Raw genomic sequence first — 25,818 nt, forward strand, 5'->3', positions numbered from 1 at the left:
TAGTTTTAGACATGAAACATGAATCAAAATTAAATATATTTAACTGTCGCGTATTCGCAATTCACAGTTTCCCCCGATCTTTTTATTCTTATTTTTTCCCCCACGGGACTTTTTCACCAAGCCTCCCTAATTCATTCCTTGCAGAAAAAAGTGTTATTTTTTCCCAATGAATTTAATGGGGGTCAATAATGTGTGGATTTTAGCTATTCGCAGGCCAGCCTGGTCCCTTTTCCTCACAAATAGTGAGGGTCGACGGTATAATATAAACAACAAAAGCACAGATCATGACAGAGAATTTACAAGAAGATTGAGGAACGGTAACATAAATGGAATTAAGGAGAGGTTAAGATCATCCAGTGCAGCTGTTAGAGTGGGATATTAAATATTGATTTATCCCACTGCAATGACCAAGCTGAGGGTTGGGCTAAGTGCTGCTTACAGATGGATCAATTCATCTTTTAATACAAAGTATGTCCGTTCAGGACAATGCCTTCCTCCCTAACCTTTATCTCTACAACGCCTTCGTTCCTGGCCACCGACCTAGAAGAACGCTGTAGATCTGTAGACTGCCTTGATCCGAAGCCGTGTAAAACATTCATACTCGACGGGAGGCTTGTCTTTTTATTTGTCTGTCTTTACTATATCCCCTCAGTACAATGAAACCTTTTACAACCCCTTTGCAATTTATCTTTTTGAAATATTAATCCAAAGGTATTATTGTCTGCTGAGGGCAATTACTTTGTTCCATTATTTACTCCCTCACCCAGAGGAGGCTTTTACCTCAAACGCGCACCACTATGCCTACAGTCAAATACAGAGGATCTGAAGCCATTTGTAACCATTTGAATTGTTTCTCTCTATTATGCACTGCAGCTATAAACAGACATGCTGTTTCTGCACGTCATGGGTGAATGACAAAACAAGCATGTATGTTTTTACTCTCACAGTGACATATGGGCTCAGTTTTACTGTCGTACCGAGCGGAGACAACGGTTTGATTTTTTATGTGTTTTGAAGCCCCAGTGTTTTTACCATTCAAGTTTGGCAGGCAAGACTTCAATTTTCGCTTTACAGCGACTTTAAACCATTTTAATATTACGCATCTGCATTACAAGTAGAATAGATGCTGAGTAATTTTCACAACAATAAGTGTTCCATACAACACGTACACAAACTAACAATATAAATGTTATCATTTGTTAACATTTGCCTTTGTGATGACCCAGGAGTTCTTGTGAGATAAAATGTATTCCTGTGCTGACATGTTCTTTGCTGGAATCAAAAGGTGAAAGGGCAGTATTAACCTATTGAAGTGGCCTTTTTGCCCTAGAGCACCTCCTCTCCTCAGTATTGATGACTACAATTGTGCATTTCCCCTATCTAAATCTCAGCCTGTAAATATTCAGATGGAGCTTACACTGCTCCTAACCTATTGCTCGTAATGGTTACACGGGTCCCGCCTGCCCCCATGTATGTGCGTGCACGTGTGCGTGTGATGCCAGGGTTCTATTGAGGCAAAGCCCTCACAAAGACTTTGAATATAATCTTGTCTGGTCGGCCGCCCTGGAAGCAATTTTCTGCTCCTTTTCGACCGCTGTCTTGGAAATTGCAAAGCAAAGCGTTTTAGCTGCAGTGTAAGTCCTTGGCATACAAGGCTTTGCCCATCCAAATTAGATTACCCTCCCAGCTCCCAGACGACGACCACGGCCAGCGAGTACCATTGTGATAATTGCTTACATTAATGCTTTGTCCAATTGTTTCCCAAAAGAATGCAAAGAAAATGCGGGCTGGTGGGCATTTAGCTTCTTCTCATGTGGTACCAACAAATCATGAAGGTAAATCATATCCTAGGTCAGGTAATTTGGTGCTATCACCACCACCACAGTTTTCCAATTGTTATTTTACATGGTGAATTTCTGGCCCGCTCTTTGACCAGGACAAAAAATGTTTAGTCGTGCTAACCACAAAGGACAAATAACTAAAAATGTCGCCACAAATTGTTGTTTATAGTCTGAGTTATTGTTGCACTTTGACCACTATGACTTAACTATCTAATGATGATTTGTCCTGTCGGGAAAAGGCTTTTGGATACTCGCAACCAAATGCAGTATTTGTTCATACAATACAATACGTCTTTATTTCTATCGCGGTTTCACGACAGCTATTGCTGTAACAAAAATAAAACACATTTTCATCGTAATTGCAAGACATGATGGCATTGTTGAATATATGTACGCAGTATCAGAGAGTACCGTAATTTTCGGACTATAAGTCGCACCGGAGTATAAGTCGCACCAGCCATAAAATGCACAATACAGTGAAAAAAAACATGTATAAGTCGCACCGGAGTATAAGTCGCACTTTTGGGGCAAATTTATTTGCCAAAATCCAACACCAAGAACAGACATGAACCAGCAACAACAGGCTAAACGATACGGTATGGTAACGTGACATACACAAACGAGGAGCTGAGAACGGGCCTGAGTAACATTCAGAGTTATTCAAATAAGTATTACATAAATAACACGTTTATCAAACCATCTGTGTCACTCCAATTCATTAAATCCATCGATCGTCCTTCATGTAAACAATGCCGCGTATGCGCCACATATGCGCCGCTGACGTCAGACTCGTAAATTGCATTTCTAATTATTCCACAGACCCATATAACGATATATAAAGTATATTTCAAATAACTATCATATAACAACAATATTATCAAACCATCTGTGTCACTCCTAATCATCAAATCCATCGATCAAATTCCTCGTCCTTTATGTCAACAACGCCGCACAGATCTAGTATACAACTATATTGTAGCGTTAACAAAGTACCAGGAAACACGTGGATTTGGTAAACGTCTCTTTCCTGCCGTCGCTCTTTCCTCAGTCGCTCCTGAGTATAAGTCGCCCCCCCACCCAAACTATGAAAAAAAAAAACGCGACTTATAGTAAAAAAATTACGGTATTCAAGTTTACTCATACTCAGTCTAAAAAAAAGTAGTGCAAGTCACAATATAACTAACTATATTATTACATTGACCAAAACAGTTTTCTGTATATTTAATATCCTCAGAAATATAGTATGTTGTAATTCACAATGCAATATCAACAATAGATAACATAAAAATATTTACATTTGCATTAAGGAACCTTAAGTGGCATTAGAAGTGTCAGAGTTTGTCTTTTCTTTCCAATGAAAAATAGCAAAATAAGTCATTCTGAATAATGCTACTAAACTCTTTTATTAAAAAACAAACAATAAATGCCAACTTGGCAGCAAGCCCAGAAAAGGTTTAGCTCCCTTTCTCTTACACAATTTAGACCCCTTAATTTAATCAAAAGCCTCCCCCTTTCTGTTTCAAACAAATGAGGTGATGCCCTCGCAGTGCAAATGGAAGAGGAATATTCTGCCATGTCTCCTCTCTGAGATGTTGAAGACAACTCGCATGGAAACAGATGCCAAGTTTTTGCGGCTGCTACTGTTGATTCTGCTGCTGCCTGCATTAGCCCTAACAAAGGCAGAGCTGCGGGTTAAAAAAAGAGAGCAACGGTCGGCATGAAAGCAACTGTGGGTTCACCGCATGGCTGGATATGCTTAATGTTGAAATGGCTCAAAACTCACAAAAACTACTGGAAGGCTGCAGGATTATAAATAACATGGCAACTGGTTACAATAAAAATACAAACCAGATGAGGGCCCAGCAGCCTTTGTCTCCATCGGGCTGTTGAGACGTTTGCTCTGAGACGTCTTTTGAGGGCTGCAGACCACACTGATGACTGAAACGTGATCCACCCAACTCCATATTGTGGTCACCAAGCCTTCAACTTGCCTCACACCAGGTGCGCGATATTACCGGAGCCACTTCAGCACATTATCAAACTTAAGTGGCTATTTAGAGTTATGCAGCTGTTAAAGGTCGCATTTATGGAAATGTGATACCAGATACAGACTGTCCGTTTCGGAAAATCGGGACATTTTCCCAAAATTCCCAATGGCCACCACGCCCCTGAGTAGGTTACATTTGTTAAATTTATTTCAGTTGTGGTTAACTTTTAAGTACAAATACACTTCTATTTAACATTTTACGAATAGTTGTTTTCACTTGATTTTTCAGTTTTTATTTTCAATTTATTTATGTACATTTTGTAAACATGTGCATTTTAAAATAATCAGTTAGTTATTCATTCATCAACAAGAAAGATTCGCCAAAATTTGTACTCAAGTAAGAGTACTGTTACTCTAGAATAATAAGACTCATGTAAGAATAAAAAGTAATCCTCTAAATAATTCTAAAGAGTAACTAGGTATTTAGTAAAAACAAATACTCAAATTCCAAGTAAATAGTGAGTAACTTCTGATGTTTTTTTCGTCAGAGTAAAAAAGTATATACAGTATGTAAGTATATGTACGTGCAAATTGTACAACAATTAATAACATATTTTTTAATTTAAAAACAGCAATGAAAAACATCAATGGAACTGAAGGTCCATCTGAGGAAAAAATCAGTTTTCTATAGATTTCTGTACATTTCTGCAAATTGTACAACAATTAATAAAATATTTTTAATTTAAAAACTGCAATGAAAAACAACAATGGAACTGAAGGTCCGTCAGTTAAACCAGTGTACTCTTTTAACAATTTATCCCCAAAATTACTTGAGTAAATGTAATAAAGTAAATGTACCGTGTCACTACCCCGCCCATTTAAATAATGTTGTTTTTTTTCCCCTCTATATTTAAGCACAATGTTAACCTTCAAACTGTGCAGAAGGTTACCATGGTTTACAATCTTAAATATATTTTTTTAAGAATAAAAGCCAAGTTCTTCTTCATGTGGGCCTACAAAACTACTTTATTTTATTGCCGGTCATTATTGAGAGCTAAGTAAGTATTTAGAGGTGGTACTTGGTGTAAAAACTTTCAGAATCCAGTCTCGCAATGCCGTATGTATTATGAACGAAAACCTTGGTGATCTGCCCCATAGAAAACCTCACTCGTGTTTGCCTTTCATCTGTATTTGAACGATCTCAAGCCATATGGCTTTGCCTATAGCCTGGAGCTATTTACAAAGGGGCTGAAGGAGTGTCAGTATTGGCAGTGCGTTGCTTAAATATAGGGCAGGAGTACGCACAATGCACAGGGCCGTCCGCCACCCGCCTTTGCCCAGAATACACCCTGTGGGCAGAGCAGCACATGTTCTGCGGTCTGCCAGATTAAAGCTCTCTTTACAGCACTGACAAGGGTTCCTTTTTGGCTTCCTTGTGCTCCGACAACTTTCATTCCTCCTCATCTCTCTTCCTCTGTGACGCACGTCTTCTCTCGGCGGCCTGGTCTGCAACCAACAAATATTTTAAAAACAAGCAGATGATAATGTGTTATTGTGCAGCACGGGGCTCATCGCTGTAAACGGAGTTGCGCCGAGGTGGAGCGCGACATGCTGAAGTCATTTAAGAGAGAAACTGGTGGCTTGCCCGCGGTCGTGGTCAATGTGAGAGACCAATGAAAGTGTTCGCTTTTAGCTTTTGTTTCCCCTCTTTTTAACTTTACCTCCTCTCATCGTTTATTCTTCCAGTTTAGTTGATCAACCTTGTTGTTGTTGTTCTTTTTAACTGCCGCTCCCTTTCCAAGATGTCTTTTATGTATATCAGCAATCTTCTTCTTCTCCCCTCTCCCTGGTAAGACAGACTGCTTCCCTTGATACTGCGTGTCCTTTGCTACTTCTCTGTATCAGAGTGATCAGTAAAAATTTAATGACACTATAAAATAATAAAAGTGCCATTAATTTATCACGGCACTTGATGCGTGGGCAATAAAGAAGCATTAGTTCAGTGAATATTTTCAAGGTTTAAAACAAAACCCTGATGCTGTGCAGACATAAATTACCACACGTATAACCAATAAGTATATTACGCACAGTATATTAAATTTTATGGAAATTTGTGCTTCCATATTGCACTGGCAGCATGATGGTAATTAGAATATCAAGCACAGGAAGGGTAGGAAAGTTACTCTGGCTAGACCTTCACATGAAGTATAAAAATGTTGCCTCCCATAAAGCATTATTTCTGTCAGCTGCATGGGACAAAACAACGTTGATATACAATTGGATCATGACACTCGACTGGTTATTAATATCCCTGCTAAGTGAGCATGTTGTTAATAACCTTGCCAAATTTGAACGATTAAAAAAAGTATAAAGTCCCAGTCAACACTTAGCACTTCCACCTTTCTTGCATGTGCACTCTTGGCCAACAATGAGGCAGGCGCTATAAGACTCTGCAAACTATCTGAAGGGAAGATGCATTTTCAAGGTGTGCCAAGTGCATGCATGTGGCATCATTTTAGACACCAAAAAAAAAAAAAGTAAACTGAAATGCTGAAAAACAATTAACACATCAACTCTAAAATTAAGTACTACATAGCTTACTGTCTTGGAGGTTTTCAGCAATCTTCTTCAAACATGTTTAATGTATTTTGAAACAAACCTCTGTGTTCGCTTTATAAGGTTTTTAATGAAACTTATTGATGGACGGTCCCTGTTCTCACTGAGCTTCTCGGTCCAACATGATACTTAATGATCATGAGTTTATAAAAGGACTTGATTGATTGGAAGGGACCAAGCAAGCACCCGGGAGGAACGACATGACGACTTTATTACAGAGACACAGTACCCGTGAACGCCGACTGTCCACGTCGCATTTGAAGCAGCCCATTGCCCGCCCAGCTAATCAAACATCACTCACTTTGTCAGCAGGCGGCTGGCTTCTTTCATTAAGAGTAATAATACAGCCGGCTGATGCATACGTTTCTGCATGCATGTGCTGCTGTAAACGGGGCAACACAATCTTTTCATTACAAAGTCTTCATATGTCATCATTTAAAAACACTTTTGTAAGCAGAGATACAAGTGCACAATCACTTAGGTTGCCACAAATGTCGGTAAAAAGCGATGATAAAAAGACAAATCATGAATGTTAAACTCTACTAGAGTGGTAACTTGACAAACAAATTTAATTTGTTTTGTGACGCAACACACTCATGTCAAATCATCTTTCCCCGTTGAAATGAATAGTAATCCCTTTAATCCATTCCACCCCCCCCCCCCACACCTTAATTGAATGGGCTGATATTAGCTTTTAAATTTCAAATTTTTGACATAAGATAATGATATTCAAACATTCACCAACCCCCAAAACTCAGCATAAAACGAGGCTAATTTTTGGCAGTTTTCTCTCAGTTTAATAAATGCAATCAAAGTATTGTAAAACAGTCAAATGTTTTGCCTGTAATTCATATCATTATAAGCGTTAGTTATTTTATTACAAATGTTCTAATTACCACCTTTTGTGTTCAAATATTGTTGCTTAAACTCCACTGTTATCTTTGTTTCATGTTTACCCTGGAAATTAATTTCAACTGGGAGTGGCAGTATAAAGTTTGAGGTTTCTTTTTTGAAGCATTTTTCCCTATCTGCACATTTGTAGCTTCTCGGCCACGATACATGCACGACTGTAAAGCAAACAGATGTTACAAAGAAGGGGCTTAAAGATTCATGCGAGTGTTTTGTGTGAATGCATCAGGGGAACTGTTAACATTGTGATGGGTCTCTACCTGAGTATCGCTTTAAACAAGTGGCAGAGGTCACCGTGACACCACGTTGTTGGCAGAGAGAATAAAACAAGTCTGTTATTTGGACTGGTGGCGACATTGCTGACATTTTGGTGTGATCCGAGCTTAAGATGGATGGAAGGGAAGAAGGGGGAATTCTTTGTATCACGCAGAGTCAAAGTGTCCATCTTCGAGTTGAGTCTTTGGAGAGCGAGACAGTCTCTTGCTAAAACCCTGTCTATTCACTGAAGAAGTAGGTCATTCAACAATGGAGCCGGCGGCAGTCGGCACTCTCCCCCTTGCATAATACATTAAGTGTAATGTGCATCAACTATTTAAAGGCTGTTATTTTATTCTGTAAATGCACATGGACATGACATTTAATATTGTCACGGCGCGCTGAATGACAGGGTTTCATTGTGCGTCAAGTACAACACCATGCCAAGTTTAATCGGGGCTCAAGAGGCGACATGGCAAACGGGAAAATGCTGAATAAATGATGGAGCTCTGGGCGCTGTCAACCAGAAGATAGCTCGTAAGAAGAAGAAAATCTCAGCACTGCAAAGAGAGCCATGAGCCCGTTGTGTGGTCAGGATCACAATAGATCTATTTCCAACAATAAATCTATTTCCAACAAGCTCTGGTCCCTACTGTCCCCCTGCCCTCCTACATACTGATGACACACCACAAGCTACCTTCTGTAGTATGTTGAGCGGTTCCTAAATATATTCTATTTGCAGGAAAGGACACATTTTGACGGAATCGGCCACCACCTCGGCAAGCTGGGTGAGGATGGGAAGATTGGCCACAGAGTTATTGACCTCACCAGGCCTGAGGATCTTGATGGTAAGGCCAAATTTTTATTTTACGCATATCTTGCACATGCGCATGCTTCTATCCAAATACAATGCAACTGTGATTTACGAGTTTACTTTGTTCTGTGACAAAGCTCAGTTTACTCAATTGGTTTTCTCCAAGCAATTATTGCCAGACCAATAATATACATTTTTGAAAAAAAGCATTGGACATACAAGGTTTAACAATGACAATATGCTAGTGCTCAGACTTGATAAAACCCAGTTAAACGTGTCAAGTATGAACATATCCTTAGTGCTCCTCCACTTGGCCATGTGACTGATGCTGGATTGGTGTCGAAAGGAGCGTATGGTAGACATGTGGGGGCTGGGATGAATGCTACTCCAAAGGAGTGCAGCTTTTCACAGGTAGGTGAGTTGGAGGACAAGGGCACCTTAGGACAAAGCTGGCTTTTGTCCAAGCTTGGAGTTCTGCTGCTGTTGCGCTTGTTTTGAGGTCTCGAGCACAGGAGAGTAAATTTTGCTTGCACCATAGTGACAAAGCGTCACCTCTCTTTGTGGCCCTGACTTCTTCACAGGCGTGAGCAGTACGCACACAGCACCAGTGTTTGTTCGGCATAAATATTTGTGGCTGTTTCCATGGCACTTGAGAGCTCGAGCAAAGAAGAAAATGGTTGTGACTCATCTTTGATACCTCGGAGTGTCTCAGTGAAGGAGGATAAATATTTCTCGGGACATCGTCACCCAACATCTTGCCATGGCATCACACACTCTCAATACCTAATTACATCTGCTGCTACACCAAGGCAAGTGTCCTACTTCATGAAAATGAAATTTAGTACAACTGGGTCTATCGAATCGTTTTAGAATTGATTCTCAAGCTGTTGGTGTTAGTGTTGCAGGCATAGGCTGTATTAAATGATCTAAACTCGGTTATCATTATTTTGTGTGGGCAATCATTCAGTTCTGTTTTACAGTAAACTTATTACACTTCACGTATTTTATGTGTAAAATGATGCCAACCTTGGAATCTTTTTTTGCATGCACACCTTTGCCCCATTTTATTTTTCTACGCGAGTCTGGAGTAACACTATCCAGAAAAATAATAAAGCTTTGAAATAGAGATTTTGTTTGGGCTTTTTTTCGCAATTGAATTATTCAAGTTATTTGAATAATGGTGGGATTCCTAAATTTATTTATCTTTCTCATGCGAGACTCAGAGGAAAGTCATCTTCCACAGATATGTTCTTAGTGCTTATTGTCACAGTGGGAGTCTTCCCTCTGGAGCAATGCTGGAGTCAGGCAGGGCTGAAAAGGAGCACACACCAGGGCAGTTGTGCCCTTTTAATTCCTTTACGGGGCCAAGGGAAAGGCTCATGCCAGACGCCTCCCATCAGCGTTCCCACTGGGCTATGGATTATAGGAGCAGGCCAGGGTCAAAGGAGAGGAGAGGGCCTGTTCCCAGAGGGAGAAGGCTGGGAGCCAGCCTGGTGGACATGACTCAAAATACACCATCAACATTGTGACTACTACGTTAGAGCAAAACACACATTGTTGATTGATGGGGATCAGGATTTTATGATGTGAACCACAAAGTGTTAACTCTACTCACAACAACATTTTTACTCCTAAAACCCTTGTAAAAATCTTGCTCGCCTAAGAACCGGTCGTTCCCTGGCATGATATTCTTGATATCCACAAGCATCTAGCTAAATGCAGTTGCGTGTGCTCTTTAATTATTGACAAAGCTATGATTAAGTTATTTTCTGGTCAAAAGTCATCCAGATGTGAGGCGAATGAAGGGTGACAGTTTTTAACCGTTGTTTCTACAGGACATGTACAGAAGAGTGGATTTATCGAGAGCACACTTGTTCCTCAGTAGTAGACTTTCACGAGGAGGAAAATTACTCGGTCTACCTCCCAGTCATTGCAAATGGTGTGAAAGCCCCTTAGTGTGATGCAGGTCTCCCTCCAGAAGCGAGCGGCCGCACTGAGCGGGCTCTGTGTGCCAGCGCAACTCTGTCATCACAACGGCTCACAGAAGGCTTTAAGTTGCTTAAGCTAATATTTGCAAAGCGCGAAGCAGCAGCACAGACTGGAAAGTAGCAGCCGAGCTATGGAAAAGGGATAGGATTTCCTCCATTTCACAAAGCCACGAGCCGTACGCGTGATCTCGCCACTTTTATTTGCTCTGATAAAAACATTAGCACTCAGACCTTTTGTGGCAGCGATTACTTGGTGAATTTGTGTGCGTGTGTGCCATCACTGAAGCTCCGTAGAGAACCATGATTTTGTTCAAAGCTGTAAACCGAATGAACGTAGAAGTCTAGTGTCCTTGTGGACTAGGAAGAAAAAAAGACAAGATTGCATGATTGTTGCAGATGATTAGTGTTGTCTTTCAGTACAGCGGAAGCTTGGAGCCTTTCCAAATGTAATTGTTTGAAGAGCATTCGTTGTTGTTTTTCTTTGACTTGGTGGGGCTGTGGGATTTGAGCTCGGGTTTCTATTGCACGGGAAGGCTTAGGCATGGGCATACTAATCATTTATCACAGCAGAAATAGTCCAGTTGGTCCATAGAAGCTAATAGATGAAATTGATTGATGATTGATTGTGCCTGAAAGCAATTGAGGCATAACATACCTGCATAAATAAATTAGGTTCTGACCGAAATGAACTTTTTTAGGCAGATGCCAATCCTGATATTTGGCAGAATATAACTGCCATGATTAATGAGCCCATTAATCTAAAATGTTCTTTTCCTATTTTTGCAAATTTTAAAAGAGCTAATTTTGCTAAATCTACTAATAATTCACCCCAACAACAAAACTACTCAAAACTAAACAAATAATGCTCATGATCTTAAATCATTCAGTGACTTTCGAACTTATTGCACTTGTCATTTCTCTCATTACAATGAATTAAAAGACCATTAATACATGCTTACACCGAAACATCAGTTTGTTTAAAAAAATAAAATAAATAAAAAATGTATTGTAAAATGCAATTCTAAAAAACTTTTTTTTTAAATGAAGTGTAATCAAGCCAAAAGTCTTACACACACAAAAGCAAAACCACATTATTGCAACACACAGCAAAAGGTTTGACCTAGCGACTGCTCGTAAAAAAGAAGAAAAATCAAGTCAAGTCACCTGAAATCAAAGCAACACTGTTGTTAATCAATTCATTTCGTCAAATGTCAATAACTGAATAATTGTGTCCGTGTCAGTCAGCATGTTTTAGTGCAAAGCTAGATGTTGTGAAAGATAAGACTTGAACACAATAGACAGAACAAAAGCACCAGCGACATGTTGACGCATGTTGGTTATGTGTTTGCACGTCTCAGTGAGGTTGCACACACACACACACACACACACACACACACACACACACACACACACACACACACACACACGCACACACACACACATGCACACACACACACACACACGCACACACACACACGCGCACACACACACACACATTTTTAATGAAGAAGAAAAAAAGCAGGGATTGACATGTTAAATGGGGTTTAGCTCTCTCGTAATTTGTGTCACTTTAATTAGCATGCTTTGAGATCTGGCTCCAGCAGCCCGCACCCCGAATGTCATGTCCTGTTTGCCCATACACATTAATCCAAGATGATCCCGCTCCGAGGGAGAGGCTTCATCGCCGCCGCTAAACGCCTGCAGTCAGAGGTGTTACCAGCAATCCCAACAGATTTGGCCGATTGCGCCTTCATTCTTCCAAGCCAATTCTATTAGCCAGGCCTGCATACATGTATTATGTTAGTCGAGCTACAACACCAAACGTTGCCGTAACATGTTAACGTGCTGTCAACTGCTGCATCTTTCCACGTCATGAGAATTTTGTAAGTTGGCATATGACTTGTCCATGTACAGCAAATAAAAGAGCAGGCACTGCCTTTTTCCACACACAGATCGGGTGTGCCCAAAGGCAGCACGAGGAGCACACGTGCAAAAAGGTGGGGACAACCGGAGCAATGCTACCCTCTGGCTGGGTGCGTGGTCAAGTCTGAGCCTGCAGACCACGGGCTCTATTTCTTTCACTTTTTGCCTCTCAACAATTTTATGCCCCTCCTCCACCCCCTCGTAAACATGGAGCCATTTTCTCTCACTGTAATTCATCCTGTTCATCTGCAAGGTTTACAGGAGAGACAAATTAAAAAGGGACTGTAATATCCCTCTGTCACACGTGAGCCACGGGCCTCATGAATCACAATAAATTCTATTAAGCGGCACTCCCTCTTTGTTATCCTCCCCCACAACACCACCAAAGTATCAGCCAACCTCTGTCGCTGTTAAACATTTGTGTTTATTTACACAATCACACGTCCACCTAACTGATTCCCAAATGCAGCGCCACTCCAAGACAAACGGTGCTTTAACGCTAATCGGCAAAATGTCAGAGCTGTGTCGTGACCTTCAAGTGGAAAGATCGAAACGATATTGCAGCAAATTGCTTGTTGGGGATTGAAGGGATTTAATGAGACAGGACGCTAATGTGCAGGTTGTGTCTCATACAGTCATATATTATCTGACAATGCAATCCGCACTCTCATGTTTGATTGGCTCTTTTGTCAGCTGCTGCTGTTGTTGTAAGTCATATTCTTGTCGAATTTATAGGCAAGAAGGTTCCCTAAAAAATGTTATAGTGTGTAAAAGATCCCAATTGAAGGCAGGTGTACACATTTCTCCAACCTCATTATTTCACATTTTTATTATTATTATTTCATTTTTACACATTATATACAGTTGCTACTTTAGTTTGAAATTGTACGAGTCACATCAACAGTGGAAAAAGTTTTTAAATTATTGATCTTGGTCTCATTTTTTTCGCAAAAATGTCATTTGAGCACAGGTGCATAGACTTCTTATACCGACGGTATATTGTGAATAGGGTGTAATTTTGAACACAGCGTGATTCAATCAATTGATAATTAAGTCAAGGGTGCTGGAGCCTGTCCCAGATGACATCGGCCGAAAGCCAAACTACACCCTGAACTGGTCGGCAGCACATGTAAAGACGAACAACCAGCCACACCCACATGTACACCGTCACTGAGCGGGAATCGATCCCACGCTGCCCGCACACAAGTCAGGCGAGTTCCCCCTAAACAATCCGTGACACAGTTTGACTTTATTTGAATGTAAAACCTCATTGCATTTGCATAACAGTGACGAGTATCTGTGAGAAAGGCTGAGGGAAAAAAGATGAAGCAAAACACTCAACCTGGCTTCCCTCCAGCGGAGCAAGTCACGTGGCTGGTTTGCCGGTTAACTACAGACGTGGCACAAGCTGATGGAAGGCAGTTGTTTTGTCCCCCCCCCCATAAGCGGCTCACCTCTGCCCATATGCATGCACACCGGTATATAAATTGCTGAATCAGTGTCAGTGATAGAGTAATGGGCCGGGAGGCATCGTAAATTACGGCGAGCGCTCCCTGGGTGCAGACACTGGCTGTCTTGTCTGAGTGAGCGCTGCGCTCCTGAGCTAATGAATACCTTCATCTGGCCCCGGCAGTCAGCAGATTGCCCCACGTTGATGGATACTGTCAGCCCTCCGCCACTCCACATTTCATTGCACAATAAACATGCTTGTCAAAAGCAAACAAAGTGAAATCAATTCATCCTGTACAGTGAGTGCATGCTAAATGAAATTAACCAACTGTGGGCTCGGGTGACAGCGGCACTAGTGTATCATTTCCGCCAAGAGTGTTCGGGAGGCCCAAGGCGGATGAAACATAACACTTAGATTTGGTGCTTTGCTATTTTTGTACGTGCCGCAGTGCGTGTAAGAGTGTGTCTCTGAGTGCACCGATACAATACACCAAGAAGCATCAGCACCGAAAAATAAAATGTAAAACAAAATAAAATACCTCTAGGTCTGAAAATATGCAGTCCAATTAATAGTGAACTAATACAGTAAATGGACCATAACACTGGATCACTTCCGTTTGATTGTTTTAACTTTCTCATTTTTGTTTTTATTCAAAATCTGAGACTACACTTATTAAATTACTCAAAAAGTTTACTGGCCCATCTCTCGGGCAACTTTTGTTGTACTGAAAGTCCTCATTTGAAGAATGTTTTTATCATGAAATTATCAAATAGATAAAATACAATATAGCTACAAAACATAGTATCATATTGACACTACGCACAATACATAATTAGAAGAATAAAATAACACCCTAAAAATATTTAGGTTATAGGCCATTGCTGAGAAGTCGTATTTAAAACATCAACAAATATATAACAAATAAGTATACGTTAGACCTTCCCATGACCTGTGCAGGATCTCAATGATCTCAGCAAAATGAGTGTAATTTTTTAAAATAAAATAAACAGAAGAATCATTGAGATGAAGATTAAAAATAAAAAACATTTATAAAGAATTTAAAATATTAGATTTTAAAATCTACCCAGGCAAGACAAGCAACAAAGGCTATTTTTCCAGTGTTAGAAATAGTCTAAGTTATTGTAATAAATGTAATAAAATGTTAATAAAATAAATAATTTAAATGAATAAATGAATAAATAAATAAATAAATAAATAAATAAATAAATAAATAATAAGGACACCTTGCTCAAATTAAAAAGATCAAATTTTGGACTGTGTATCTTTCAGTGGCATGTACTTCTAGCAACCAGATTATGACTCTACACTTAAGTGTAAGCTGCTGTGTGACAATAGGAGCGTTTTGTTTTTTCTGCCTGAAGCCTTCGGAGATATGTTGCGCTTGACTGTTAAAGTGTAAGCATGGTGGAAACGGAAGCAGGCCACAAAAACAACAGGAACATTATCACATAAACTCTTGTCACATTTAAGACCAACAAGGTGGTCAGAGTTGAACTCGAACAGTGTGGCGTCTTGAGTAATCAGTAAAATGGCAGAGTGAACCATGTCTCTGCGCAGCCCCCATTACTCATTAAGAATGTGATTTTGTTTATCATTTGAAATCATAATAGAAATCAAAGGCCAGGTAATGTGTGCCAGGCTGCTGGTGCAATGGTCTAATGAGAAGGCTTCACATGTGGATGATGAAATATGTATGAGTCATCCCAAGCTTTCTTTTGCAGACTTGAGATCATTAAAGATGCATCGTAGCATATGGAAGGCTTTTTTTGTCTTATTTTTTCCAGCCTTGTTTATCAACATGTTTTTGTTTGTTGAAATATTCATCGTGCTTTTATTTAATTCTTTCACATCTTACTTATAAAAGGAAGCAAATGTGCATGCAAACAGAAATCATTATCAGTTTGATGTACAGTTTAATACGGAAAGAAACTCTGCTCTGCTGAGAGTGAATGCCCTGATTGAGAAAGCAATCATCTCATCACCCATGTGTGAAGAACACTTTCTTTTCCAAAAGTCTCAACTTTTCTTCTTTGCTCTCCTTTTCCCAAGCTGCCTCTAGCCCTCTGTTGCATATTTGTTTTGGCGCGCATGCACATTTTATGGATGCCAAGCTGAAATGTAAGCAACTGATGAGAGACGTGTGAGCGCCTGCGCACAAAACATGCAAATATCACCTGCAATTATTAGAATAAGTCATGTCCAGCTGCCAGTTTGTGATTTTGGTTACTTTGTATTTCAATACAAACTTTCCAGAATACAGTAAATCATGTATTGCCAGCATTTAAAGGAGGAATTTGTCTAAAGTATTTGTTAAAACACCCACCGTAATGACAGTAGGACATAATAATAATAATAATAATAATAATAATAATAATAATAATAATAATAATAATACAAAGCCATATCTGTATCTATAAGTTACAAAAAAATTCTGTCATCAGTACATAGTAACAATTCCAAAAAGGGTTGTTTCATATTATTTATTTGGTTTAGGCTTCTTTTAGCAAACTTTTTTTTTTTTTTTTTTTTTTTTACTGTAATAGCGTCTGAAAGTCTGTCCAATCTCAAAGTCTGAAAACACAGAAGGCCCTCTGCAAGGCAAAAGAAGGCCTCTCTATTGGGAGGTGTTTATAAAAAATATGTGGGCCTTGGGTTCAGTTGCTGAATACACACAGTCAGTATTCACGGTGGGTAAGTTAATCACAGTAACTGAAGGCGAGTTTGAAGACGGCTCGTCACCAAATCAATGTCTCACCTCACTCGCTAATGCTTCTGTTCCGACCACTCTACGTTCCCATCAAGTCAATGGCACTGTTAATACTATATTGTCTTTGGCCAACAGGAGGTACTGGGTCAGCGGAAGCAAGAGTCTTCAGGGAGTCCAGAGGGAGGAACAGCAACGAGCCGCACATTAAGAGACCGATGAATGCGTTTATGGTGTGGGCCAAAGATGAGCGGCGCAAGATCCTCCAGGCCTTTCCGGACATGCATAACTCCAATATAAGCAAGATTCTGGGTAGGTCCTCACAGGTTACTGCACCCAAGACCACAACATACCAAGGAAGCCATGCTGTTGTTATGTTACAAGAGAAATAAGTCCAAACACTTTCCACTGCATTTCAAATTGAGTAGCATAAGTGTTTTTTAAAACAAATGACAAAGGCTTTTCATGTGTTTTGACCCTTTAGTAGTGTAGTCAATGCATCATACTTTTGAAAAGTGCTATCTTGGAAGCAGCTCAAGTATCCTCTGTACACTGGCTTGTTGTTCCTTACTGTCTGAGTCCAGAGAATGTCTCTTGTCTCACTCAAGTGTTAAAACCACTCAGACAGTGTGGAATGGAAAACACTTTTTGCGCTTTCAACCTGCAAATAAAGGCGGTTGGAATACAGTACGCTGTAACTTCAGAGGTGAAACAATGCATTCCAATGGTCAACCTGAAATTTAGGAACATGTTGCCATGACATAAACAGGGGTCAAACTGTCTGTAGCAAAAAAGTTTTAGAAGAACATTTTTAACTGTAACCAAAATTAAACAAAAAGTTAATGTTAAGATGTAAAAACCAAAACACTCAGATTCAACTTTTAAGACACCCGTTGCACAGTGGGCAGGGTTTGGCAACAACTTTTACTGAGTGGCTGACCAGTGGCTGCTGGTTTCCTGCCTAATCGCCAGTGAACAGCAACATGTTGCAGACGTAGCCACTGATGAAAAATGCATGTTAATTTAAATGATAAAATGTGAAATACTCAGGTTCACTCAGTGAATGAGGTACATGATCATTGCAATCCATTATCTCACTCATTTACTGTCTTCATGGCATTCCGCAAATTCAATGATAATCGGGCCAAGTTTTGGTAGTTCAATAAAAAAACAAAAAAAAATACAGTACATTGCACTCTACATGTTGTCTCAAAACCCGATACAGGCGCTTAATTAACCCATTGTAGCTTGCCAGTAGATGCATGGTGCTCAATTGCTTGGTGTGCTGCAAAGAGCCACCAAATGTAATTTTCCACTTGAGTCATTGTGTGGCTGGCATAAGACAAATTGGAATGCAAAGGTGAGTCCTTTTGCAGATGAGCCTCAGTGTAATGTATAACTAAACACCAAAGTACTTCAGTGACTTGACGACAGCCAATGAAGCTGGACTCATATTTACGGGACTTAGTACTTTGAATGGGAATCAGCTTACTTTATACTGAGGATATCAAATTCAATCACAACAGCGGCTAAAACCTCAAGCACACTTTAGGCGGTGGGCAAACAAGATAAACATTTACTGAGCAGACAAACTAAACATACGTATTTGAAAATCAGCGTGAATCGAGTCTGGCAAAATACATTATTATTTTATGATTAATCATTTTAAACTTAAAATAATTTTTGTTGCATCAATCACATCATTTTTTTTCTTTCCTATGCAGGCTCCCGGTGGAAGTCCATGTCCAACCAGGACAAGCAGCCGTACTATGAAGAGCAGGCCCGCCTGAGTAAGCTCCACTTAGAGAAGTACCCCAACTACAAGTATAAGCCCCGGCCTAAGAGGACTTGCATAATCGACGGCAAGAAGCTGCGCATCGGAGAATACAAGCAGATGATGCGCTCACGGCGACAAGAGATGAGGCAGTTCTTCACGGTGGGGTAAGGCTCACACACTTATACAGTATATTCAGAACAGTGTATATGCATTGCTATATGGGTCTTTCCCGAGTTGGAGCACAATTTAGGTATCAGTGTTTTTGAAAGAAATATATATATATTTTTTATTATGTTTTGGGGGTATGTTTTTGAGAAAAACAGGTAAAATACCACTACAGTACTTCTTTTTCCAACTTACCAAACCATATAATAGATAGTCAGGCACCTAAAAAAAAACATAAAGTAAATGGATGTATATTTGGTTTGAATAACGAGTCAAGTATTACTTCAATTATTTCGAGGTAAGCCATAAAGAAATTAGCTTGATACAAATTTTGTTGAGTTATGTAAAGTTTTTTTCTCTTGGTGTATGGCAAAAAAGAAATGTAGCAAGTGGCTTCCGTGTATGTTGAGAAACACAACTTCAGAGCACAAATATTGTTGTTAAAATATACCTGACGAAAGAAAAAGTGTTTTTTCTTGGTGGAAATGTCTTCCATTTCTGGAATAACTCATATAACAATAAGTACCATTCATGATGTAACATTATTTCCCACAAGTACTTGTTGACTTAACCTTTATTGCATGTGTGTTTAAATCAATATCAGTGGTTTAATCATTTTCAACAATAGCACCCTGCAAATGGGGAGCAAAGTACAACGCTTAATACAAGATTGAAACTTTAAGTATAGACTTGAGCACTTGGGTGTACTGTTTGTGTGGTGTCCACTGACACTGTTCTCCAGGTGTTCCCATGTCAGTCACGTTCTTAAGCAACCTGGCCGTCAGTCATCTGATGCAATTGGAGAAGAGTCAATATGCCCATGGGGTGGCTTTGAGACTTCTCAATTTCCCCAAAATAAAGTTGTAATTTTCTATTAAAGATGACCTACAAGCAGACAATGTGTTTGTACGCAAAGACATTAGACACATTTTCATGTTGACTGCATTGGGCACTTTATAGTATAGTGACCCAGACCAAAAAAGAGCTGAGTGTTGGTTTTAGATTTCTAACAATCCAAGCAATGAAAATTGAACCTGGAAAGAATTCAGTTACCCAGAGCATTTACACAGAGCTACATTGAATCCAAACAAATCAAAATATAATGTTCCTCTTCAACATTCAGGCAACCACCACAGATTCCCATCACGACAACGGCCAGTATGGTCTACCCCGGGGCCATTGCCATGGCAACGACGACGCCCTCACCCCAAATGACATCAGAGTGCTCAAGTGCATCGGCAAGCCCTGAGCCAACCATCCCCGTCATTCAGAGCACCTTCAACATGAAGCTGGAGGCCAACAACATAGCCAACAACAGCGAGACCGTCAACGGCGAGGACGACATGGACATGTATGAAGACTTCGAGGATGAGCCCAAATCAGACTATAGTAGTGAAAATGACACACAAGAGCCGGTCAGCGCCAACTAATGGACGCCTAGCCGCAAGGGTTAAGACGGCACCACCGAGGTTTGAAAGTGCTCACAAGGAAGACAAGAACATGATGCAAGCCAGCATGCACATGTGGCTTCGGTAATCCCCCAAAAAAGCTATTTGGTCTTAAGCATTGCTTCGTGTGTATGTGTGCGTGTGTGTGTGTGTAGCTATACTTTTTTTCTCATGTCATTGTGATCATGGACATCAAAAACAAAATGGCTGTGACCTAGAACAGAACTTGAAATCAAACATTTGCTCATTCTTACGGTTATTGACCTTGTTTCTGAACCATTTCGGGACATATCATATGTGTCTCACTCAGGTATCGTGTGCCAGCCAACAGCTTGTGAATGTGTCTGATCATTGTGGCGACATCACCAGTACAAAAGGTCACAAGATTCCCAAATGCTTCAGTATCGGTACAATGTATGCTATTAAACTCTCGAGGTCGTGCATCACTGCCACATAAGTAATTTATAAAGTTAAATCAGTGACAATTAATCCAGATTATACAAATACAAGTCAGCAAATTGAGAACAGTTTCCTGTAATCATGACCCAAACCCTCGTCCAAAAAACTCACAACAAAGCAGTACTGCATCTCCGTTCACTTTTTCCCAGTTTTACTAGCCATTCCCAGTCAGCAATATGATAATCTGAGTGATTGTAATCAGGCCAGAATGCTCCAGGGCCAACAGGGCGCCAATCCGTCAGATTGGAAGAGCAGCAAAAGGCAGCTTTGGAGGCATTACAATCTCAAATTGTGTAGTGACACAACATTCTCTTAAACGCTTTAGCCCCATTTGGAGGGCAAGTTTAAAGTCTTAGCTCCTAAACTTTTTTTTTAATTCTTTTTCGACATTGTAAATCTTAAAACGGATACTAAGAAGTCTTAAAGCGAAGCACAGTCATTGGGTCGACGCAGTGACTTGATTACTGGCGCAGTCTTAAGACGTGAGGACATTTGTATAATAGACAACTTAAAACATTGGTCAAGTGCACTTATCATCATTATGTCCCCTTTTAAACCACATCTCAACAAGGGCCTTGTTTTGTCTATGCTTAGGGTGTCCAAACCTTTTCTTGAAAGGGATGTCTACAGGAAAAAAGGATGAAGGATGTGTGACATTCTTTACCTTTAAAGTAAAGTGAATTCAAATTTTTGCTTCCAACTATTTCACACGTTTGAAGATAATTGCTGATGTAAGACTCAATTTTGGAGGTATAGCTTTACACCATTCGAGTTTTACTGTTTTTTGGAGACGAGGCTAAAATGGTGCCAACTTGCCAAGTGATGCAGGAGTTACCTGTCCCCATTAAAAAAGATGCCTGGTAAATTTGGATCTATTTTTCCAGGTGGTAGTATGACACACCATGTCACTTTTCACGTTTTTTTAATACATTTGGTATTTTTTTAAATCATTCAGTTTTGGCAGGCTTGTGAACGACGCTCAAACATAGACATTTATATTCACACAGGGTCTTCAAGAAAATAGTGCTAACAATTGCAACTGATGCTATTCAAAATATTATTTTAATTGTAGTTTCTTGAAATGCTGTTTTTTGAAACGATTTACAAATTAATTTTCTTCCGCACTGTAGTGTAAAGCAGGCAAATGACACGGGCCAATCCTATTTTGTTTTGTTTTTTTCCTGAAAATGGCCCCTGAGCCATAGTTTGGACACCCTTGCTCTAAAGGCTGACAAGTGACCTCCTTGGCTCAATAAAGCTTCTTGAGCAGTCAAAGCCTCCATTTTGAGACCTAGATCCTCTTTATAGGGCACAAGGTTTAAGTGACCGTCCCCACTCCCCCGCCCCCCAGACTTGACTCCTGCCCGGAGTAGCCCGAGTCCACAGGGGGCGCCATCTGGCTCTGAGAGAACACACAGGGCCAACAATAGAAGCAAAGGTGCGCGTCCCTCCATCAAAGTGCTGGAAGTGCGGCCTCGGCAGGGCTCGCGCCACGGCCCGGTCGCCAGGCGCTGGCGAGCAGATGGAACAAGTACATCAAGCTGTGGGGGATTATTAAAATGACTGACGACTGGATATCATGTGAAATGCGGCATTATTAATGCATGACTTGGGTTATTCCCCCCGCTTGCCCTTGAATCCGTCCATGCTACATCCCACCGGCCCATCACTAGATCTCCACTACATTTCCTCCCAATTGTTAAACCTTTGTAACACTTCATCCTGATTTCGGACGCATCTGTCTTGTGTCTCATGAGTTATATTTTATTTATTGTCCTTATGTTCTAAACTTAAGCTACAACACACACAACATACGATAGAGTGGATCTCCTGACAACTTGTGTTCCTCCTGTCTGCTGGTGGTTGGACGGATTTGTTTGTGATTGTAAATATCGTCAATATGACCATGCCTCACATATTCAATGGGGGCTACCTACAAAGGACTGAAACTTGACTCTGCTCATATGGCGAAAAGACGGAAAAAAAGAAAAAAAAACTCACTGAGGGAAAAAACAATAAGACGAACTCATAAAGGAGAAGCTGTTTTAGAAGTGTTTGAAGCACTGGATATAAATTGTATTTTTGATCAATTCTGATTAATGTGAATCTGTTTGAGGATTAAAAAAAAACACACCATGAATTAACTAAAGTCCCCAGTCGGACTCATGTGGGTTTGCTCTCACAGTTGCCAGATTTTAGTTTTTTTCTGTTGTTGTCTTTTTAGTTTATTTATGCAAATGGTGAACACTTTGCTGAGGCTGCCTTTGAGAGAAACTTAAAATTTGACAGTAGGCTTCCTTTAGCCAGGAAACACCAGTGTTGTTTATAAATCTATTGTTGTATTTATTACAAGCTACCAGAATTGTCAGTAAAACATCAAAAGGACAATCAGCGAACCAGAATAAGAAAAAAAAATGCCTGATGAATTGGGAGTTTAAAAATTCACCATCTCATTTAAATTTTATTGTACATATCTAAGAAATCTATTTTTATTTGATTATTTAGTAAATAAGTTATGTATGTGGCTAATCTATTTGATTTGGTTCATTTTTTTCTGTGAGTTTACCTTTGAAAAATGTCATTGTATTTTGAGAAGATGCTGAATTACACATCTGGCTGAGTTCTGATAATCATTCCTGGACTAATTCAAATCAATCAATCAAACAATCAATCAATCAAAACAAGCTACAATGGTGCCTTTAGATACGATTTTAATTCCGTCCATAATTCAAAACAGTCGTGTCTCAAATCATCCTTTGGTACAGAAATGAATGGAAAGCCATTAATCCGTTACAAACTCTCCAGAAAAAAAAAGAACAGTGTTGCAATGTGTTTTTCAAGAAGGAAAATATTACTCTATTATAATTTATAAAATGCAATGTAGTAAATACTTAAATAGAATGTTTGTGCATCATGATAATTTTAGTATGCACAATCTATATCGCGGTCATATAAATAGTTTTAACACCGTAATTTGTTAGCCCGTCAATGCCATTTTGTATCATGTGTTAGCATTAAGCTACCGGAAGATAATGTTTGTTTGTTTGTTTGTTTGTTTGTTTTAAATAGTAACAGTAAACTTCAACATTAAACATCTTGAAGCCTCTTTTTTGAAGAATATTGCCTAAATATATCTGGTAAACAGTACCAAGCAGTACTCATAGCTGGAATGGTTGCTCACAGGTCAAAGGAAAAAAATGAATGAAAATTTGTATCTCAAGGCACCGATGCATCGCTCTTCCAGTAGAGTAAAAGTAGTGTATTCACTTCAACAAAAAGCACTTGATGTAAAAGAATCAGATCTTAATCGGGATACAACTTAACAGCACTAAATGGTGACAAACAGTCGTGCATTGACATCATCAAGTGTGATTATTTTCAACACACTTGCTGTTTTCTCTCATTTGAAAAGTGAGAATATGCATATATTTATTAGTGGCAAAATGCTGTTCTCTTCTTGCCAAGTGTTTTCTTCTCATACTTTTAATGAATAATTTTTTTATCCATCCATGTTTTCTCGTAACCATCCATGCAAATGGATTGACTGAACAACTGAGGACAAAAAGCGCATATGCTGGTTCAAACCTTATACTGTAGTTTTTTTTCCTTCTTCTGTCGGAGCGAGGAATATGGTGGGAATATTGTGTGTTAATTTAATCAGCACAATTCACTGACATGCTGGACTGACTTATACTAGCTGCTGTTCAGAAGGGCAACATAATGTTTGATGTTGTTCTATAGAGGTACTTTTTGCTTTGTAGTTGTCTCTCAAGCAACACTGTGTCAGGCTCTTCCTTTACCCGAGCCTTGATTTCTCTCTTTTTTCTTTTTTTTTTTTTTTTTTTATTAGCTGGCAGTCTGCGTAAATATATGAATATACGTTTCCCCCCCTGACAGGTACCTACAGTAGGCAAATGGAAAGTATTGTTTGGGTGTTATCTGAGAGGAAAAGAATTACATAGTGTCTGTTGCTGCTTTAAAAAAATGTTTATGTCTGAATATGTAAATAGTTTATCATATCTTGTACAGTCCAATGTAAAGTTTTTAATTCAACTTAATAATGTTGCCATCATTGTGTTCACATTCTTTATACATGACAAAAGATTATTTGCTATGTGATATTGCTGAAAAGAACAAAAATGTTTGTTTTGTTTGTTTGTTTGTTTGTTTGTTTGGCTTCCTTGTGTCCACCAGCAGCTCTTTGGTTTCCATGTTCAGTATTGACGTGTGCTAAACTTGAGGTGAATCTTTTGGCAGTGTATGTGAGCGTGTGTGCTTGCGCGTGTGTATGTGCGTGTGTATGTGGCGCAATCTCCCTGGCTTTGGTAGTATTACTATATAAAGTTCAAACAAACCGAGACGTCACTAAATAAACAATATATTTGGGTGCATTTAGGCATCATGAAAATGTGCACACTGTCTAAAAAAAATAAAGAACTAAATGATCCCGGCAAGAATCAGTTGAGGCATTTTATGGTGTATTAGCATTACTGTATGTGTCAATCCATTGTAACAATATGACAGGAGGCTGGCTAGCGGCCTGTTTAATACGCTCATTTACCTCAAGAAGTTCCTCCCTTTGTGTAAAAGAGAATAAAAGTGTGTTGCAGAGAGCTTCTCACATCACTCCATCTTTTGTACTGCTGTTGACACTTACACATTAAAGAGGCATTTTGTTTAAACACTGGACTACCTCACTGTCTCCTTTACTCATGGTATTTTCACTTGTCTGATTTTCACTCATCCAAGTTATGGTCATTAAATTAAGGCGACTCGACAGTTCTTGTTCGCTGCATTGAACAAATCTTCTAAAGAAATAAATAAGAAAGTGTAGCGAACGATTCGGTGAACGATTCTGTTGAACAAATCTTTGGCGTGAACCGATTCTAAAGATTCAATTCCCTTAAGAACTGGAATGCACATCACTAGTACAAAAGAGTGCAGACGGCCAGTGGTTACCAGGTCGAAATAGCTGACTTGTTAGTGACACGGGCTCTCACTCGAAATGAAGTTGGTTCGATCCCAGTTGTAAGCATATACCTGAATGTGCTTTTAGAGTACAAATACTTGCATTTGTTTTGCATATGCGTACGCAGCGAGGTTCCAATTCTAAAAGCACATTTAAAGCTTCACGGAAAGCGAAAAGTGCCACACCCGCCCACACCCCCACTTTCCGATTTGATCTGTGACGTCACTCGGACACTCCATTAGGTACACCGCCATTTTTAAGTGTACCTAATAACAGGCTACTTTATTAGGGAAATATCATGGTCAAAGGTCACAGGTGTCAAGCTCTAGTCCTCGGGGCCGCATTCCAACATGTTTTCCAAGATTCCCTCGTTAAGTGCACCTGCGTGAAAAGATTTAGCTATTTTCATGTTCTGCAGGAGCTAAAACTTTTCACGCAGGTGTGTTTAACGAGGGTAGCTTGGAAAACATATTGGAACGCGGCCCCTCGAGG

The 25,818-nt window shown here is 39.7% G+C and overlaps 1 protein-coding gene across 5 annotated transcripts in view; it reads left to right on the forward strand.

Moving 5' to 3' along the window:
- Positions 1–25,039, forward strand: part of sox6 (SRY-box transcription factor 6) — a 124,843-nt gene extending 99,804 nt beyond the window's left edge. For all 5 annotated transcript variants that reach the window (XM_049719004.2, XM_049719008.2, XM_049719003.2 and 2 more), the window contains 4 exons: positions 8,351–8,456; positions 16,647–16,820; positions 18,233–18,449; positions 19,574–25,039. In XM_049719004.2, coding sequence (XP_049574961.1) covers positions 8,351–8,456; positions 16,647–16,820; positions 18,233–18,449; positions 19,574–19,880 — 804 coding nt within the window. In that variant the 3' untranslated portion in view covers positions 19,881–25,039. The remainder of the gene's footprint in view (positions 1–8,350; positions 8,457–16,646; positions 16,821–18,232; positions 18,450–19,573) is intronic.
- The last annotated feature ends 779 nt before the right edge of the window (positions 25,040–25,818 follow it).

Source organism: Syngnathus scovelli, chromosome 4 (assembly GCF_024217435.2).
Source record: "Syngnathus scovelli strain Florida chromosome 4, RoL_Ssco_1.2, whole genome shotgun sequence".
Taxonomy (NCBI): Eukaryota; Metazoa; Chordata; class Actinopteri; order Syngnathiformes; family Syngnathidae; genus Syngnathus; species Syngnathus scovelli.